Raw genomic sequence first — 18,831 nt, 5'->3', positions numbered from 1 at the left:
CTCAAGGAGTCTAAATCGAATTCCGGAGTCCTCACTAGGCACTCCTGCCTCAGTGTTTATTGAAAAAACCAAATAAAGTTAGTGGATTATATAGATGCAGAATTTATTGAAACACCGGACAAATATTTTGAAGCCATCGTATTTGCATTTTATGCATGAGAATAAAACAGTTGTAAATTCCAATAACAGTTAAACCTTGGTTAATTGTGGATTGTGCGGTTACAAAAAAAAATTAACTTCGGACTAGATTTAACCTTGGCCTACCCCTTCCAACTGTCTTGGTAACAAGTTCATTAGCTAAGTTAAAATTAATTTGAACTTTGTTCTAAACGAAAACACACTAGGAAAATAAAGATGTAAAGGAACTTTATCAAGCATTCCAAAACCAGCCAGAGATTACTTGTAGTTTTCGAGTATTACCTGTGTCAGTATCCTTTATTATAGCATTATAAACTACTGTTAGCATTCTTCATTTAGGATTAGTATTGAAATGGGTCTTCTTTAATTATAAACTTTAACACCATTTTGCATGGAAGATGGGGGGATATTTAGGGAGATAGATGCAACTGGATTAAAGAGAGGTCACTGGGTTAAGGAAAGAATGGGAGACAAGGAAGCAGAGAGGGAGTACGCAAACTTTCATCCCAGAGTGCATATCTCAGGTGGGAAGTAGATGGGTCCTTGGGCTGGACACCTGGTGTCTGTCAAGTGAAGTAAAATTGAAGCTTTGTTTTCCCCCCTGTACTCCAAGGATAAAGCTAGTGGCAGAAGCTGACTTCTGCTGATGTAAAGAGATAAGATGACCACTCCTGAGGTCAAGAAAATTTCCCTGACTGCACAGGCACAGGAAGGCTCCTTGGACGTCAAAAAAGAGAGGGGTGCCACCCATGAGTGTGGACACATCCCCACAAGCCTCTGCGGTGGAATCCACCTTAGCAAAAAGTTGGGCACGCATGTTAGGGAGTGTCCTAGAACAGGTCAGATGTGGGAAAAGAAACAAGATAATCGTCCAAAGATAAACAAAGACCCGGAAAAACTGTCTTATGTAAGTGATTTAAATCACTTCTTTACTGGGCTCCTCCTCAGTAGGGAGGACGCCCACACCCTTTCTCTCTGGGTGTGTGTTTCTGCGTTGCTTCTGTCTTAAACAATCTGTTTCTCTGTGTGCTCTCCCACTTGTGCCATGTCTCTAATAATAAACTTTGTACCTGTTTTTATAGTTTTTGCCTTCTAGAAACATTCTTGCTTTCAAACCGGGCAAGAGCCAGGGGAACTTTGCTTCTCGCCTCTAGCCCCTGGTGGACTAGCGGCTAGGATCCCTGGTTTTCATCCAGGCTACCCAGGTTCAGTTCCTGGGCAGGAAACTAAGATCTCTCTTTAGAACCGCTCACTGCTGTCTCTCTGAAATCATATCTACATCAGCCAGGTGAACAGGAGCAACTGTCAAGCCAATTTCATCAATATAAACAACTAATTTAGATAAATGATATAGCATCACGTGACTTCCTGTTTTGGTGGAAAGTCAAAAGTAGAGGGGAACTGACTTGAGAAATGACATTTAAGTGAATAAATAATTCTCTTCTAGGAAACTATTTAGCTCTCTGAAAACTTCTAAATTTATTAATAATTAGAATGGCAAATCCTAATTAAAGAAATGCAGTTTTAAATATAAAAAAAGCAAAACTGTTATTCTATAAATAAACCCACAAAGACTACTGAGACACTAAATATAGGAAATAACACTTTCTTTTGTCCTTGTTTTCACTGTGTACATAATACAAATATAACCTGAAAGATATAAAATACCCTATTACGTTTAAGAAAAAAAAAGAGCAGTAGTTTTAAAATGCTTAAGATGAGGAGAAAAATGCCTCAAAGAATTAGGTTTTTAAAAGGCTGGAATACAAGTACATAAAAAGTTTTCTTATAACGAGCAACTTTACAAAGCAACTTTAGTCGCAAAGACAAGACTGTTGTTCTTTTTAAGAAATGGGTCTTCTTGAGTTATAAACTTTAACACCATTCTGAATCGAAGATCGAGAATATTTAGTGAGTAATGCACCAATGGTTTGCTTCTCTCCACACAAATCTCTGTGGGAACAGTAAAAAAATTAATGAACATCATAAATATTCTAGGGAACATAACACAATTTTCACAGCACTAGCTATTTATATCTCTCTCCCCCAAATCCATCTTTCCAACAAACATAAGGGTGTGTATTTGTGGGAGAGATAGGGTAGGGAGAGATTACTAAGCCATAACTGAACGAGGTACATCACATGTATGTATTATCTCCAACCTTCACAGTAAAAGTAATGTATAATTTAACCCCATGTTAGATATAAGGAAACAGGTTCAGGTGGTAAAGGATGGAGCCAAATTTTGCAGCCGGCTCTGTAGGTCTCCAAAGTCTGTATTTTTTCCATTATATCACACAGGCTTCCAAATCAGACATAAAAGCAATGTGATACAGTGGGGTCTAGACTCAGAGAACCTGGATACCTGTGTGAGCTTATCTAGGTTACCTACCCTACCTGAATTTTAGCTTCCTCTTCTGTACCTCAAAGGAGAGAGAGAAGACTTTGACTGGAACATCATGAGGGAAGGGAAGATATGGGAGGACCTGAGCTGGGGAAGGGATCAAGGGAAGATCACACAGGGCCTTGAAGAACATGAGAGGGAGTTGTAATTTAATTGTACATATAATGGGAAGCCAGTGGAGGGTTTCATAGAAAAGCATAATGTGATCTAAGTTTTAAATAATGGAGGCAATGAGTTGATGATTATGGAAGCTAGGTAGTAAGTACATGGAGGGTTCCTTATATTTTACTGTTACTTTTGAATGTTTAAAATTTTCCAGAAGTTTAAAAGGAGGGGAGAGGAGAAGGGAGCAAAAACTAAAAGAGGGAGACCAATCAGAGGCAGGTATGAGATGATCCATCAGGTTTCGCTCACAGTTTGAAACAGGGGGCAAGAGAAAAAAAGACAAGGAAGATTTCTAGACGTTTTGCTTGGGTAACTGGATTAATGGTAGTGCTGGTAGCTGAGATGAGGGTGATGGGGTTAGGACAGGGGGAATCAACAGTTCCATTATGAGCATGTTTGAAATTCCTATTAGATATCCAAGCAGAAATTTAGATTAGGTAACTAGATGTAAGAACCTGGAGCTCAGGAAAATGGTCAAGTATGAAGATAAAATTAGGAAGTCACTGGGCTTACATGAGGGCACCAAAAGAAAAAATACAAAATGAAGAGAAGATGGCCAATAATAGAATGCTAGAGCACTCCGACATTTAAAGATTGGGAAAACAAGGAGACATCAGCAAGAGATGGAAAAGGAGCTGCCTTGGGGGAGAAAGGAGAAGGCTGGTGTGTTTCAAGTAGGAAGTGGTCCACTGCGTCAAATAGTGTTAAGAGGCCAAGTAAACAAGGACAGACAATTGACCACTGAATGTAAAAAAGAAAGATGCCATTGGGTTAAGGATCTGTCATTGGGTTAAGGAAAGAATGGGAGACAAAGAAGCAGAGAGTGAGTACACAGACTTTTAAAGGGAGCTTTCTTGTGAAGGAGAGCAGAGGACGTGGGGTTCCATAGACTGTATTTTTTTTTTTTAAGATGAACAGTACTACAGAATACTGTTCACAGCAATACATGTGTTGCTGGACATAATCCAGTTGGTGGGAGACACTGATAACACAACACGGGAAGGGACAACTAGAGGATCCTTTTAACAAGGCCAGAGGGGATGGATCTAGTGCAGAAGGAGGGTTGGCCTTAGGAGCAAGGACAGTTCATGCATCACACAGGATGGACGGCAGAGCAAGTGTGCGCACACACAGCAGGCTGGCAGACTGGGCCATGGGAAAGGAGGTAGTTCTTGTCTTGCCTGCTTCTGTTTTCTCAAGAAATATGGTTGTGGGCTTCCCTGGTGGTAGAGTGGTTAAGAATCTGCCTGCCAATGCTGGGTACACAGGTTCAAGCTCTGGTCTAGGAAGATCCCACATGCCGCGGAGCAACTAAGCCGTGCGCCACAACTACTGAGTCTGCCTTCTAAAGCGCGAGCCACAACTACTGAGACCATGCGCCACAACTACTAAAGCCCGTGCGCCTATAGCCTGTGCTCTGCAACTGCAACAAGGGAAGACACCGCAATGAGAAGCCCGCACACGGCAATGAAGAGGAGACCCTGATCGCCTCAACTAGAGAAAGCCCACGTGCAGCAATGAAGACCCAATGTAGCCAAAAAAAGAAAAAAAGAAAATACGGTCATAAGCTTAGGATGAAGAGGTAACGGGGTATTGCTGGTATGAAAAGAGAAAAGAAGATGTAAAGTAAGTTCCAATGGTTGAAAAGTTTCATGAGGAAATGGTGCCTTGCCAGGGGCCCTGCTAATTACCACTTAAGTTTTTAAGTGAGACTAGCAAGCCACACTGTGTCATTTCTCTCCAGGAAATTTCAGCTGCCCTGGTGCAGGTACAGAGTAAACAGGAAGTTGGGTTTAATCTTTGAAGATGTTTGCCAATGAGGTATGACAGGACACAGAGATAGGGTGCAAGGAGTAGAGGGGGTACAGGAAGAGTTAGAAAGACTGACCCTGGAAAGCAAGCCAGGGAAAGAGAAGAGAGAGGTCCTGAGAGGTGGGAGATGCCGTGAGGAAGCGGTAGTGTTTATTAGTGGCTTTGAGGTTGGTTCTACAAGCAGTGGCTTCAGGGCTAACTTGTTCTTCCACAGTCTGGCTTCTACCAGAATGTTAAAGTAAGGGAGTGGGAAAGAAAGAAGGTGGGCATCAGAGAGGGGTGCTTGCCTTAGAGTCATAGGAGGGTATACAGTTGACTGTCCCTCTATGAGCTGCAGTTTGCAAGGAGAAGAGCAAAGAAGTGATTCTAGAAGCAGTAGTAAGGAAGAGAGATGACACATACCCCACCTCCCAGATCAGTAGTTGTGAAGAATGATAGAGAAGACAGCCACCACTAGAGAAAGTTTGGAAGGAAGCAGTGTCTTCCAGGAATACTCAAAAAAAAAAAAAATTCTGAAAATCTAAAACCCTATGCCACTCATCATAAGAACAGTCAAAATCCATTTGTAAGAAATTACTTACTCAATATATGGAGCAATATCTTCTTCTGTCCACTTCTCCCTCAGAGAGAATAGACTATTAAAACGTTCCTGATTATCCTCAGGCAAATCATCTACTTTCAGCAAAAATATGGTTTCTGGTCTTGAGTGTCTATCCACCAAGGCTAAACCCTGTAAGAAATGAGAAAAAGGACAGTTCAAGTAATGGTCTGATGTTTAAAAATGACTCATTTACCTTATGTTTAGCTTAGCCCAAGGTATTTAAAACATCATCCACATGAAACTTACACAAACTACCCAGAAACTTACAATAGCCTTTTTCATAAAAGAGCTCCTCTAAGCAGTGACTTAACTTTCCCTTCTGTAATCTGGCTTTTACTACCACCAATTTATTGAGATGGCTCTAGTTCTAAAGGTCACTGATGACCTGTCGTTGCCAAATCCAGTGGGCCCTTTTCTTGGATTCATCTCGCTAGACCTGTTTATTTTGTTAGTGTTGATCACTCCTTCCTCTAAGCCTTTAAGCCTGCATCATGATCTCATTATTTTTCTCCTAACTTGATGTTGTAGTTCCCTGGCCCCCTACCCCATCCCTCTACTTGTTTCACCGTCACTGTCCTAGGTAACCTCTCTAAACCCGTGACTTCAACACCACTTACTTACAAATATTACAGTCATCAGCAAGTATCTTCAACTCAAAGCCCTCTTCCAAGCACCAGACCTCTATATCCAAACCTATATATGCACTCATTGTGTTTGTCATCCAAACCTGTTCTCATCCTGCTAATCCTAGGAAACCAAGGCATCATCCTAGATTCCATTATTCAAACCCCACATCTAAGTGGTCACTAAATCATATAGATTTTAAGGCCTTAACATTTCTCTGTCCTTTCCCCATCACCTATTTCTTTGGCCCATACTCTCTGAGTTAGGAGTAAAGTGTTGGAAACCTAAATTTTTCATAATCTAGCCAACCTTCCATCAACCCATCCTCATTACTCTCATAGTGTTCTTTCCAAAAGGCAAAACTCATCAGGTAGCATTTCTAACTGATGCCACTCAATGGCCCCAAAGAGCTTTCTAGATAGAGTTGAGATTCCTTAGCACAGTCCATAGTGTCATTCACCAACTCACCAGCACCCTTCTCTCCAGTCATGCATCCCTACTGTGTGTCCCAATTTTTATCCCTCCATGCTCTCCTGGAACCTTGTCTCTCCTGGAACCTTGTCTCTGCCCTTCCGTCTAGAGTAACACATGATCCTTTCATACTTGGCAGCTAAAACATTCATTCCTTCAGAAAATCATCCCTGATTAACCAGTCAGATGGATAAGCCCTTTCATTTGCTCCCATAACATCTTGTGCATGCTCTGCCCATGGCACAGATCACTCAACGTTGTCAGAAGAGATATATACATGTAATGTGCACCCCCATTGCCGGACCCCAGGCTGAGGACCTAGATGGCACCTTGTGTGACGTTTTCTGCTCAGCATCTAGCAAGGTAAGTTTAGACATAAAAGGAACTCTGTAAATATTGAGCAAATACTTTCACTTATTTAATAAATTCTCATTGAGCATATACTACATGCCAGGCAGTATGCTATATATTGGCAAGCAACAGTGAAAAAAATTCTCTTAAAGTGGAGAGCAGGGAACCACATAATAAAACATTTTTCTGAAGCTAAGTGAGGATACCATGAAGGAGAAATCCAGGGTGCCATGGAGAGTAAAACAGGAAGTATTTTTTTTAGAGTAAAGGAAGGCCTCCTTGATGAAGTGACTCAAAGATGTGTAGGAGGTGGCCAGGTGACACTGGGGAGAAGTTTATTCTAGAACAAAAAGCTTTGTGTAAAAGTCCTAAGGTAGGAAAGAGCTTGATGATCTTAAAAATCTGAAAGAAGGCTGGTATGCAGTGGACAGGAGGGAAAGTATCAAGAGATGAAGCTTACAGAGGATGGTATGAAGGGCCTTGTAGACCAAGATTTTACATATTTTATATTGTAAAATATTATTTTATATTATAATACTCTGGATTTTATATCTTAAATGCAATGGGAAATCATTAAAGTGATTTAAGCAAGAAGTTCATCTAATCTGACGGACATTTTTGAAAGATCATTTTAGTAGCACCGCAGAGAAAGGATTGGAGGTGGGCAGTTAAAAGTACAGAAGGCCCGCTTAAGGATGCTATTGTGAGCCAAACATGATAGTTTCAGCTAAGACAATGCTGATGGAAATGGAGAAAAAAGGAACAAAATGAGATACACCAGGTGGGAACCAGGATTAACTGTAAATGGGCCTGAGTGATCTCACTGAGTTGACAAATGTTCTAAAACTAGACTGTGGTGGCTGGTAACTCATTAAATTTACTACAAATCACCCTTTTCAAAAGGGTGAACTGTGATATGTAAATTACACTTCAATCAAGTGGGATTTTGGGGGTTTTTTTAAGGATTTTTGTGATGTAGAATGCACTCCTAATGGGGGGCTAGGAAAATAAACAGGCTCCAAATTCAGTTCCAATACAGGCTTCACTTCACCTAGTAACCTGCTGAGCTATGGAGGTAATCACCTGCTGAGTTATGGAGGTCATCACCGTCGCCGCCTTACCTTAAGCTGATCGAGCCTAGTTATCACTCCTTCAGGAACACTCTGTTGCCACACTTCCTGAAACTCAGCGAGATTGAATTTCACTGCATTCTGAAGTAGCATTTGTGCTGTAGCTCTGCATATTTTATCTGCACTCAATTCAAAATAAACTTCACCTAAGGAAAATGTATCAGAGAGTTTCACATGGTCCTCTGACAATTATACTACTCATTTTTATACACAACTCATCTCCCATCACCCTATGGAGTTCTTATTTTTAACAGGAAGACATTTGAAAAAGGCATACCAATTTTAACACATAGGAGTTAAAATACCCGTTAAAATACTTTCCCAATCTTACCTTCCTCTGTATATTTCTTTCCATAACATTTAAGACAGTGTCCAATCATCTCCCTGAAAAATTTTAAACACTTATTTGAAAAGTTTTTCACATATTTATACATTATCTTTTAAACACCATTGCTAACTAGAAACTAAGATAAATTTGAAATAACTAAAGGATTTTGGTTGCCAAGTATAAAACTTTACATTAGAAACTAACTAAAATACACTGGAAAGTTACTATATACCAGGTCCCATGCTAAATATTTTTACACAAATTATATGAACATACCTTTATTATAAAATAGCTTAAATTATTCCTTTATATTTTTTATGGCAGAGAAAAAAAAGATACACATTTATTCACCCCAATGACCAAAATTCCCAAGTCCTTCTTGGTTGTATATTCTTTAGATTTCTATAAGATATCAAAATATAAATAGTCTATGCCCTGGGTTTAGTCTTACCCTGAAAATAATTTTCTTCCCCTTAAGGAAATCTGGAAGGACAATGAATAACATACTTACTCTGTCTCTAATGGTCCAAGTTCCTGAAGGCATGTATTCAAGGGAACTTTACTAAAAGACCAAGATTCAGAATCCACAAGCTGAGTTATGTGATTCAGAAGTTTCATCTCATAATCAAATTCAAGAATCCTCCAATAACCTACAAATTCCAAAGTTATATTTACCAAAGGACATTTTAAACAAATGAATTGGCTGATAGACTGATAAAGCAGCAGTAAACTCTTGCCCACTGCAAAAAAGAGACATGAAAAGTCTTAGCTTTCTTTGTAAACAATGGTTCTGTTTATGCTTGTTTCCTGATCATTACAAATTGTGTCTTATGGGAGATCAGATGGTTTTTAAAGAGTACTTTTCATATGACTAACGTTTTGATTTTTTTTCAAGTGCTTTAATACTCAATTATCTCACAATAATCTTGTCGTTCTAAATGGAAATGTGGAAACCTGTAGCTGGTACAGTCATTTCATTAGAACGTCATACAAATGAGGTGAAGGTCATAGGTTGGATATCCCACACAGTGATCTCTGCTATGGGGCACTGCCATGGTTACAACCCTCATCTCAGCTATCTTGGAGAGGTGTTCTCATGCTCATAAAGAAGTCTAGCTCATTTAAGAGATAACAGACTCAGAAGTACAATGTGGACCAGTGGCAAAATAAAAGCTGAGCCTCAAGATACGTTTCCCTATTCCTGTGAAAGACTATGAAATGCTGTCTTATAACCAAAGGCACTACCACCACCCCTAGAGAAACAAATCACATACACACGCACCAAATCAAGTACACTCACACCAAGGGAGAATGTTCCTATTCTTACTCTGAAAAAATAAAGGCAACGTTAAAAAATGGAATGCGTGATGTAAAACTGAAAAAGAAAACTAGGAAAAAATAATCTTTGCATCCCCACACACACATACCCCCAAAATGTTATCCATTCCCATGCAATAAGTGAATAATACAGAGGGCTGCATTAAGCCCATTGGTTCTTCTTTTTTTTTTTTTTTTAACCTTAACATTCATGGTACCCCCCTTATACCATAGTAATTAGCAGCAGGCATCCACAATTAGAAACTTTATGCCCGATGCTTAGGACCAAATGTGTCTCAAGGAACCACAACAAAGAGCTAAGTGTTTCCAGTTAGTTCTAAAGTCATCTGCAGCTGCTTCGCTCAGCAGAATTCACCACATTTGAGAGTTACAGTCTCACAAAAGCTAATCTTGCTTGGAAGATTTAGGAGTGCATCCACCAAACCATGCCAATTTCCTCCTTCCTAACACATGGGTGCAGAATTAAGCTGCTTCTCTGGGCAAGCTTAAGAGGGCTGAAGGGCTTCCCTGGTGGCGCAGTGGTTGAGAGTCTGGCTGTCGATGCAGGGGACATGGGTTTGTGCCCTGGTCCGGGAAGATCCCACATGCCGCGGAGCGGCTGGGCCCGTGAGCCATGGCCGCTGAGCCTGCGCATCTGGAGCCTGTGCTCCGCAACAGGAGAGGCCACGGCAGTGAGAGGCCCACGTACCGCAAAAAAAAAAAAAAAAAAAAAAAAACGAGGGCTGAAAAATGCACACAAACATCTACTCAAGTGTTACTGCAGGCCCGGATGCCAGAAAAAAAAATAGCTCCTACTCTACCACTCCAGACCAGGAGATAATCAAAATACAAGATACTACTGGGCTTCTCCATCAACCCCTGAGACCGACACATACCACTGCAACTTTTATACAGGTTTCTTACATAAACTACTTAACACATTCAAAAGTATGTTGAGTTATCACAAGAAGAAACACATCTTCCAAGCAATTTGGAAATACAGTGAGTTAATTCTGAACCAGGAGTTCAAGTACCTGGGTTTTATGCCTTATTCTGTCACCAACTCAACATGGAACCCTGGACAGGTCCGTTTCCCTTCCTAGGCCTTAGTTTCCTCACCTATTGAAAACAATGAAGGGATTAGACTACCTGATATCTAAGACCTTTCCTGATCTAATATGGTTCATCTATTACCACTCAGTCCAAAGAAAAAGGCCTGTAAGGAGTGGAAAAAGTCACTGGTCAGAGACTGTAAAGGTGATCACATGTAGTCTCTTCCCCACACCCCAAAATACAAATATCACCTCTGAGCCCAAAAGAAGGTTAAATAAATAGCATGGAACAGTAATAAACAGGTGAAGATGTCCAAAAATGTCTCTCATATGATGCCCAATTCCATCATTATTAATAATAGTAAGTCATGCTACCTCCAATCTCACAGGCATTTAGAACTTGTAACTGGGCCATTATTTCTTCCTCACTTGCCTGAATTTGATCAAGCAAATCTTCAGTTGTATACTGAAACAAGAAAACAAGAAAAAAAAAAAAAAAAAGCAAGCACATTTTTAGGCCAAAGGATGTTTTTAGACTTATTGAATAAATACATAGAAGAGATTAAGGCAAGGTACCCTAGTTTAATTTCTTTTGTTAATCTGTAATGATTACTACATAAAATCAGTGGATTCTTAGAAGAAAACAGAGGATGACTCTTTGTGATGTTGGATGCGGCAATGGTTTTAGATATAATGCCAAAAACACAAGCAACAAAAGATAAGACAGATAATGTGGACTTCATCAAAATGAAAACTTGTGTATTTCAAAACATCATCAACACAAAAGGACAAATACTGTATGATTCCACTTACATGGGAGATTTGGCATAGACAAATTCACAGAGACATAAAGTGGAATAGTGGTTGCCGGAGGGTGAGAGGCAGGGGAAACTGGGGAGTTAGTGTTTAATAGGTACAGAGTTTCAGGTTGGGAAGATGAAAGTTTTCTGTAGATGAGTACTGGTGATGGCTGCAGAGCAATGTGAGTGTATGTAATGCCACAGAGCTGTACAGGTCAAAATGGTTAAAGTGGTAAATTTTATATTCTGTTTATTTACCACAATTTTAAAAAATCAAGAAAAGACAATTCATAAAATAGGAGAAAATATTTGCATATCATATATCTGTCAAGGAGCTTGTATTTAGATTATATAAAAAACTCTCCTACAATTTAGTAATAAATAGATAAATAACCCAATTAAAAATTGGGCAAAGGGGTTTCTGTATAGGCATTCTCCAAAAATACAGAAATAGTCAACAAGCACATGAAAAGATGCTCCAAGTCATTAGTCATTAGGGAAATGCACATCAAAACCACAGTGATACCATTAGGATGGATACAGAAAAGACAGATAGGAACAACTGTTGTCTACGATGTAGAGAAACTGGAACCCTCATACAATGGAAATGTCAAATAGTGCAGCCACTTTGGAAAACAGTCCGGGAGTTCCCCAAAAGGTTATACAGAGTAAGCACAGGGCCCATCAATTTCACTCTTAGGTATGTAAGAAAAATGAAAATGTAGGTTCCCTAGAAACTTGTACATGAATGTTCACAACAGTGTTATCCATAATTATCAAATAATCAATAATATCCAAAAAGTAGAAACTACCCAAATGTCCATCAACTGATGAATGGATGAATAAAATATGGTATATCCATAAGATGGGGTACTATTCAACAATAAAAAGGAATGAACTACTGATGCATGCTACAACATGAATGAACCTTGAAAACAGCATGCTAAGTCAAAAGCCTGTCGGAAAAGGCCACTTACTGATTCTTTTCATATGAAAGGTCCAGAAGAGGCAAATCAATAGAGACAGAAAGTAGATTAGTGGCTGCCTAGGGTTGAGGTGGGAGAGAGAAGGAGGGAAAGGTAGGATTAGAAATTAACAGCTAAGGGGTACAGGGTTTCTTTTGGGGGTGGTGAAAATATTCTAAACTTCATTGTGATGACTGCACAACTCTGTTAATGTACTAAAAACCGTTGAATTATATACTTTAAAATGAGTAAATTGCTTGGTATATGAATTATATCTCAATAAAGCTGTTACAAAGAAAAAAATTCAATCAGTCAGTCAAACTTCTAATACAAATATGGTCTTCAGGATACCAGTAGAGTTCTATAACTTTGAATTACATTTAAAACTTAAAATTTTTTTAATCTGGTTTATAAATATTTTTCCATACTTCCAGGAATTAGTCCATTCTGGCTTTCCATTTTCATAATGTCTTTTCTCAAGAGCTCCTAATTATAACTTTTAATTAAATAAATTACTTTAACCTCTAAAAAACTATTATTTCTTAGTTAGGAACATGAGAAGCTTTCAGCTACATAAATGTCACCATGATATCTAGGACTTGCTTTAAAATACTCCAGAAAAAGAAAAAAAAACCAAAAAAGGTGGAAGGCAGCAGGCGGACAGAATAAATGAGATTGACAAAATATTGACAGATGTTCAACAGAGTGATGAATATATGGAGGTCTTTCTGTTTTGGGGTATGTTTGAAATTTTCATAATATGAACTTTAAAAAAATGTCAGCATTAAGTGTCTCTATAGCTCTATTTTTTAAATTCCAAATTAAAAAATGAAAATACTAGTCTTACTTTTGAGTGATTTGAATCCTTTTCTTTTTCACTGTCAGGTCCTTCATAGGTATTTTCCATCAAAAGTTTCTTTAGCTTCTTTAATTTAGGTCTACATCTTCTTAATTCCCAGTAATTATTAGAAAAACCAAAGATCTAGAAATTACAAATACATCATAATCATTTAGGGGCCATTCTAAAAGAAAACTTCATATAAAATTTCAACCAACCCACTCGCCCTCCACAAGAAACAAGAAAAGGGAGCCAAAGTATTCTGCTTTCTGTTGAGAAGGCCCCCATCCAGCCACCTCAAGCAGATGGATGGGTATTTTCAGGTACCATCTTTTCAATCCCCAGTTTAGAAGAGACTGCCAACATAGTGAGAATGGATAATTAAGCTCCATATCTCAAGTATACGCTGGAAACTAGAGTATGCCCAGAAAAGAATGACCAGGATGGTGAGAATTCTGCAAACCAGGTAGAAACACAGAAGAAGAATATCTTTAGGCTGACAAATAGAAAATAAAGAAAAAGCATTATCACAGTCTTCAAACAATATATGATAAAGGGAAGGGGGGGAACCCTTGTTCTGTGTTGCTCATGATGTTAAGGATGAAAGACTCCTATTCAATACAAGAACTTCCCACTAATTAGAATTGCAATAATTCCTTATGGACTTGTGAAACAGTGAGAGGCTTATCACTTAAAGAAATCCAGGTGACAGTGGCTAAATGTTGGATAAATATTTCTTATCCCTCTCTGTATCTCCAGGATTTGCCCAATGTCTAGCGCTTAGTAGGTGCCCAATAACTGTTTCACATGAAAGAAGGGAAAAAGGCAGAAATGGATTGTCTCCTTCCAGCTCTAACATGGAATGTCAGGGAATGCATCTACTCTAAAACTAGTAGAAGCCTTGATTGACAAGACAAGGCCCAGAGCCAAATGGAGATGCTGCTGAATCTAAGAAAAGTTTAAGGACCAAAACACAAAGATTGATTTCATCCACAGTTCACAAATTGGCAGCCTGCTGGCTGTATCCAATGCACAGATGTTGGTGTGTACTTTTGTGTTGGGAGAAAAAGGGAGGTTTAGTATAGAGTTTTCATTAGTTGCCAACATTGAAAAATAAGATGTTGCCCCCCAAAATCTAAATTTTAAGCTTCACTTGGACAAAGGAAATCCGAAGATGTGGCAATGCTGGGCCTGCTTTCCCACAAGGCCAAGAAGTGCCCATCCACTTACTTGGGGCTTGTGTGCTCTAATCTGTCTTAGATCCCCCATTCTCTATTACTCCTGAGACTGGGTATTCACTACCATTTATCAACTCCAGTCTGCTTTGCTCACGCGCATTCCTTAGCCAGCCTTTTTAGGCATCTAAAGTGCAACCACAGATTTAAAAACTCTAGTTAGTAGAGCTTTGTTAAGTTTTACTCAGTCTCAGAACACAGAATTCCCATAAGAAGAGCTCAAAGATACTCACAGGTATTGTTATACCCTCCCCAAAGCACCTACAAAACAGCTACAAGAAAAATAACACCTTTTCCAAAAGGATGAACTGTCAATATTTCTAGTTAATTACAATGAAAGACACAACCCTACAAAAAACAAAATACAATATTTACTGGCAGTTCTTCTGTTCTAGCAACATATATGAATCACTGAAATGTCCCAGTATTTTCCCTTATTTCTATTCCAATTCTATTTTTAGGAACTAGCTGGCCTAAAGTTTAATAGAATTAAGGTCTGTGCTTTGATTGTATATGTATAACAATCTAGCCAGGATGGGGACTTTGGTTTGGTATCTGCCAACAGCAGTCTCCAAAATAATTAAAAATTTGTTATACATGGCTATAAATAGTAATGAACTAAACTAATTTCAAAGGTGAAAAACACACTTCCCTCAGAAACAAATTTCTTCATTTCTCTGCCTCATCTAATGCACTAGTTATGGTTTGAGGGAGTCCTTTCAAAACCTATCCATGGTAAAACTTTTAAAATGAGTCACCTAATAGCAAATTTTCTATACTACAGAAAATGGTCAGCTTATCTGGGACTTAAATCAGATTGGGATAATAAAGACAACTTTACGTGACTCCAAACAAACAAAAATAATGCTGAGAAATTTCAAATTTCATTAGAGAACTTTTCAGATTCTCTATGATTGTACATTTTACACCTCAAGTTTGTTTGTTTGTTTTTTGGCCACGCTGTGCGGCATGCAGGATCTTAGTTCCCCCGACCAGGGATCCAACCCTTGCCCCCTGTATTGGGAGCACGGAATTTTAACCACTGGACCACCAGGGAAGTCCCACACCTCGAGTTTTTAATTAAATGCAAGATTAGCAAATGTGTTGTCATTCTCACATAAATCAGGAAACAGAAGACAGTACCTCAGTGTGAATAACGTTACAGTGTGTCTCTTCCATCTTCATCTGGTCTGGAGTTTTGCAACCAGGAATAAAAAGCAACATATTGGAAGTGTCTGCTATTTTCAAGTCATATGTTTTGTCTTTACTACACAGAACGGCCATCTCATCCTTATCACCACGAATCACAAGACTGCAGGAAAGTGGGAAAAGAAAATACTTGCTTTACTGAGACACCAATGGACATCTTCATTATAAACAGTTCCAAAATCCTCTAGGCTTCTAGAATTTAAAGCTAAGTCTTAAGGCTGTGTCTGGCCCCTGCTCTCACAGCCCTCCCATGAGCTCCACAGAGCAAGGCCTGGGCCAGTTGAGACCCAGAGGGGCAGCCGGTGGCCTCACTAAGGAAAAATAATTCCACATGGGCAAAAAAGATCCAAGGAGGCCAAGAGGCCAAATGTTACTACGTGGCATCTCTGTGCAAACTGCTGGGAAAAGCATCCAAAAGCTTCAGTGAAGATTTCACAACTTTCTAAAATTACTGAAGCAATACTTCTCAAACTTATGTGTAGGCACGTTAGGGAACCTTGTTAAAAAGCAGGTCAGGGGGCTTCCCTGGTGGCGCAGTGGGTGAGAGTCCGCCTGTCGATGCCGGGGACATGGGTTCGTGCCCCGGTCTGGGAGGATCCCACGTGCCACGGAGCGCCTGGGCCTGTGAGCCATGGCCGCTGAGCCTGTGCATCCGGAGCCTGTGCTCCGCAACGGGAGAGGCCACAACAGTGAGAGGCCCGCGTACCAAAAAAAAAAAAAAAAAAGCAGGTCAGGATGCAGTATGCCTGGGATGGGACCTAGGACTCTGCATTACTAATAAGCTCCCAGATGATGGCCATGCTGCTGGTCCTGGTACCCAACCAAGAGTTGTCCTTGTTTTGGCCTGAGTATTCCCTAACAATCAAAGGAGCACAACCTGGGCTAATCGTCACCTATGCTGCAAAGAAATCGGGACCCTGAGAAAAGAAAGCTGCAATGTTGAGTGAAAAATATGAAAATGGTATGTTTACAAACTAGACTAAATGATGTCTCTGATAAAGGGTCACAGGTGGAAAAAAGCACGAAGAAGGAAGAGGGGAAGGACAAAAGTGAGGACGTGGAAGAAGAAAAATGATAAAGATAACGGAGATGACAAAAAAGGAGTCGATCCTAGGAGTTTTCCTTGTCTATAAAGTATTTAAACCTCCTTACACAATTCACTTCTTTTAAATAAATAATAAAAAAACCTGAAATAGAAGACTGAAAATATTTTTTAAACTAATCCTTAAGTGAAAATAAAAGGTTTTTTTTAAAGCTTCTTGGTGCTAACAACATTTAATAGTCGCAAGTACCTACTCTTAACATTTATTTCCACGTGGCACTATCCCTGCTTTCAAATATTTTGTTTAAAACAACTACCCCTTCCTTCTGCAAAAAAAAAAAAAAAAATTAAAACACACATTTTCATTCTGGTTTTTGCCAGCTATTAACTACTATAAGGGTCCTCGCACCTTAAGTCTTTTCTCAAATTTCTGCCAACTCAGCTGGGATGAAAACCCATGAGTGACGTTCTCCTTCAGTTACTTTAAAGATATGTTATTGCTAGCATCTGAAGACTAGCCAGTTAACTATAACACGGTTAGATGAGTTAAGTAGGCAAAGTGAAAGCCTGAAGGATTCAATTTAAAAAGCATACAAGAGGGCTTCCCTGGTGGCGCAGTGGTTGAGAATCTGCCTGCTAATGCAGGGGACACGGGTTCGAGCCCTGGTCTGGGAGGATCCCACATGCCGCGGAGCAACTAGGCCCGTGAGCCACAACTACTGAGCCTGCGCGTCTGGAGCCTGTGCTCCGCAACGGGAGAGGCCGCGATAGTGAGGCCCGCGTACCGCAGTGAAGAGTGGCCCCCGCTTGCCACAACTAGAGAAGGCCCTCCCACAGAAACGAAGACCCAACACGGCAAAAATAAATAAAATAAATTAATAAACTCCTACCCCCAACATCTAAAAAAAAAAAAAAAAGCATACAAGAGAACAAACTATACCTAATAAAATACAGATGTTGGAGAAACAACAGAGCAGAACAGAATTAAACCAGAGCCCCTAACTCCTCATTTCTCTCATTTCCAGGGACTGCACAAAGTTGAGAGAACGGACTTCTCTGTTTTTTAACCCACGGTCTTGCAGCAAATGTGTAGCTGACCTAGAATTAGAAAACAGCTTCCGACTCCACTGAGTGACCCCAAGCAAGGCTGTTTTTTGAGGGCCTTCCACAATTACCAAGTCTGTAAAAACAGCTTTACACTCATCCCCCCTCAGTCCTATCTACTGAGTAAAATACATATAAGTAGCAGGCAGGAGGAACTCCATAAATACTGGATATTACCATTGGACTTTAAGATAGAATGGCAAAGCGTTCTGTGTAGTGCCTAGCCCCACTGTTAACATCTCCAAACCTTCCCCAAGGTTCTATTTCCTGACTTGTTTCCGCTGACAGAGGCCTCCAAGACCAGCCGGACTAGTCCAGCTAACTGGACGGACTAACAGCGGCGCGGACTCCTCGGGAAAACGCAGCCAGCTGGGGATCAGGTCACCGGCCTGCTGCGAGGGGCCTGGTCAAATCAATGCACCTCTCTGGCCCAGTTTCCCCATCCTGTGTTTCCCCGCAGGAAAATCAGAAGGTGGATGGCACGAGGCTGGAGGCGGCAGGCCCCGGCCCCGGCTCACCTGTGTCCTGCCTCAAGCTGCTGGCACAGCGCGGGCTCCAACTCGAGCAGGCAGAAGTCGCCGGCGGCTGCGCTGGCCCCGGGGCCGAAGCCCAGGCAGTGCACGGTGGGCAGCAGCTCGGCCGCGTTCAGCTTGGCGATCTGCAGGGTCGCGTCCACCTCGTCGCGGGTCCTCTTCATCTCTGCGCGGGGTCGGGGGTGGTCCCGCGGTGCGCGAGGGGCCGCAGGTTTAAGACAGTAGAATGAAGCTCCCCGGGCGGCCGCGACCCGGCAAAACAAACAAGTAAAACAGAGCCTGTTTTAAAAGCGCGCCTAGGCGGCTGGGGGCGTGTTTCCGGGGCGGAGCGTGCTGCGGGGGCGTCCCCGAGAGAGTCCGAAAGCTTCCCGGACTCGTGCCCCGCCGAGGACTGCTGGGTCACCCAGGCCGAGCAGCGGCCGCTGGAAGGAAACCCGGCCTCCGCGGGGAGCTCTCGGCGGAAGCTGGCTGGAGCTGAGCTGCGACCCTTCCGCCACCGCTTCCGCTGCCTTCCTCCCCTCCCTGTTGCCTGCCAATACCCCCATTTCCTCGCCATCAAAATAGTCGCGTCTTCCGCCAGTGGCGGGTCTTGCAATAAGCACTTTGCATGCATAATTTCATGAATCCTTCACCACAGCCCTGCGAAGTGGACCCTTTTAAATACCGTTCTGCAAATGAGGAAGCAAGCTCCTTACCCGAGGTGGTACAGCCA

General features: G+C 40.9%; 1 protein-coding gene across 1 annotated transcript; it reads right to left on the bottom strand.

Moving 5' to 3' along the window:
* Positions 1-489: 489 nt before the first annotated feature.
* On the bottom strand, positions 490-18,596 carry DSCC1 (DNA replication and sister chromatid cohesion 1). The gene is made up of 9 exons (XM_082601128.1): positions 18,105-18,596; positions 15,375-15,543; positions 13,006-13,140; positions 10,769-10,859; positions 8,536-8,674; positions 8,028-8,080; positions 7,688-7,842; positions 5,101-5,249; positions 490-2,091 (listed from the first exon to the last, which is right to left on the bottom strand). The coding sequence occupies exons 1-9, from the start codon at positions 18,281-18,283 to the stop codon at positions 1,983-1,985; spliced, it is 1,179 nt and encodes a 392-aa protein (XP_082457254.1). The 5' UTR covers positions 18,284-18,596; the 3' UTR covers positions 490-1,982.
* Between the last annotated feature and the right edge of the window lie 235 nt (positions 18,597-18,831).

This window comes from Mesoplodon mirus (assembly GCF_964341445.2).
Source record: "Mesoplodon mirus genome assembly, chromosome: 16".
NCBI classification, from domain to species: Eukaryota; Metazoa; Chordata; class Mammalia; order Artiodactyla; family Ziphiidae; genus Mesoplodon; species Mesoplodon mirus.
The sequence above is the reverse complement of the archived record's forward strand: the minus strand, read 5'-3'. Positions and strand labels throughout refer to the sequence as shown.

What these genes read in the sequence shown, in the direction of transcription:
- DSCC1 (XM_082601128.1), bottom strand. Translation starts at nt 18,283, where the DNA reads ATGAAGAGGACCCGCGACGAGGTGGACGCGACCCTGCAGATCGCCAAG. An exon ending in CAGCTTGAGGCAGGACACAG is followed by an intron (nt 15,544 to 18,104) that starts GTGAGCCGGGGC and finishes ACTTTCCTGCAG; the next exon opens with TCTTGTGATTCGTGGTGATA. An exon ending in CTTGGACCATTAGAGACAGA is followed by an intron (nt 8,081 to 8,535) that starts GTAAGTATGTTA and finishes AAAATTTTTCAG; the next exon opens with GGAGATGATTGGACACTGTC.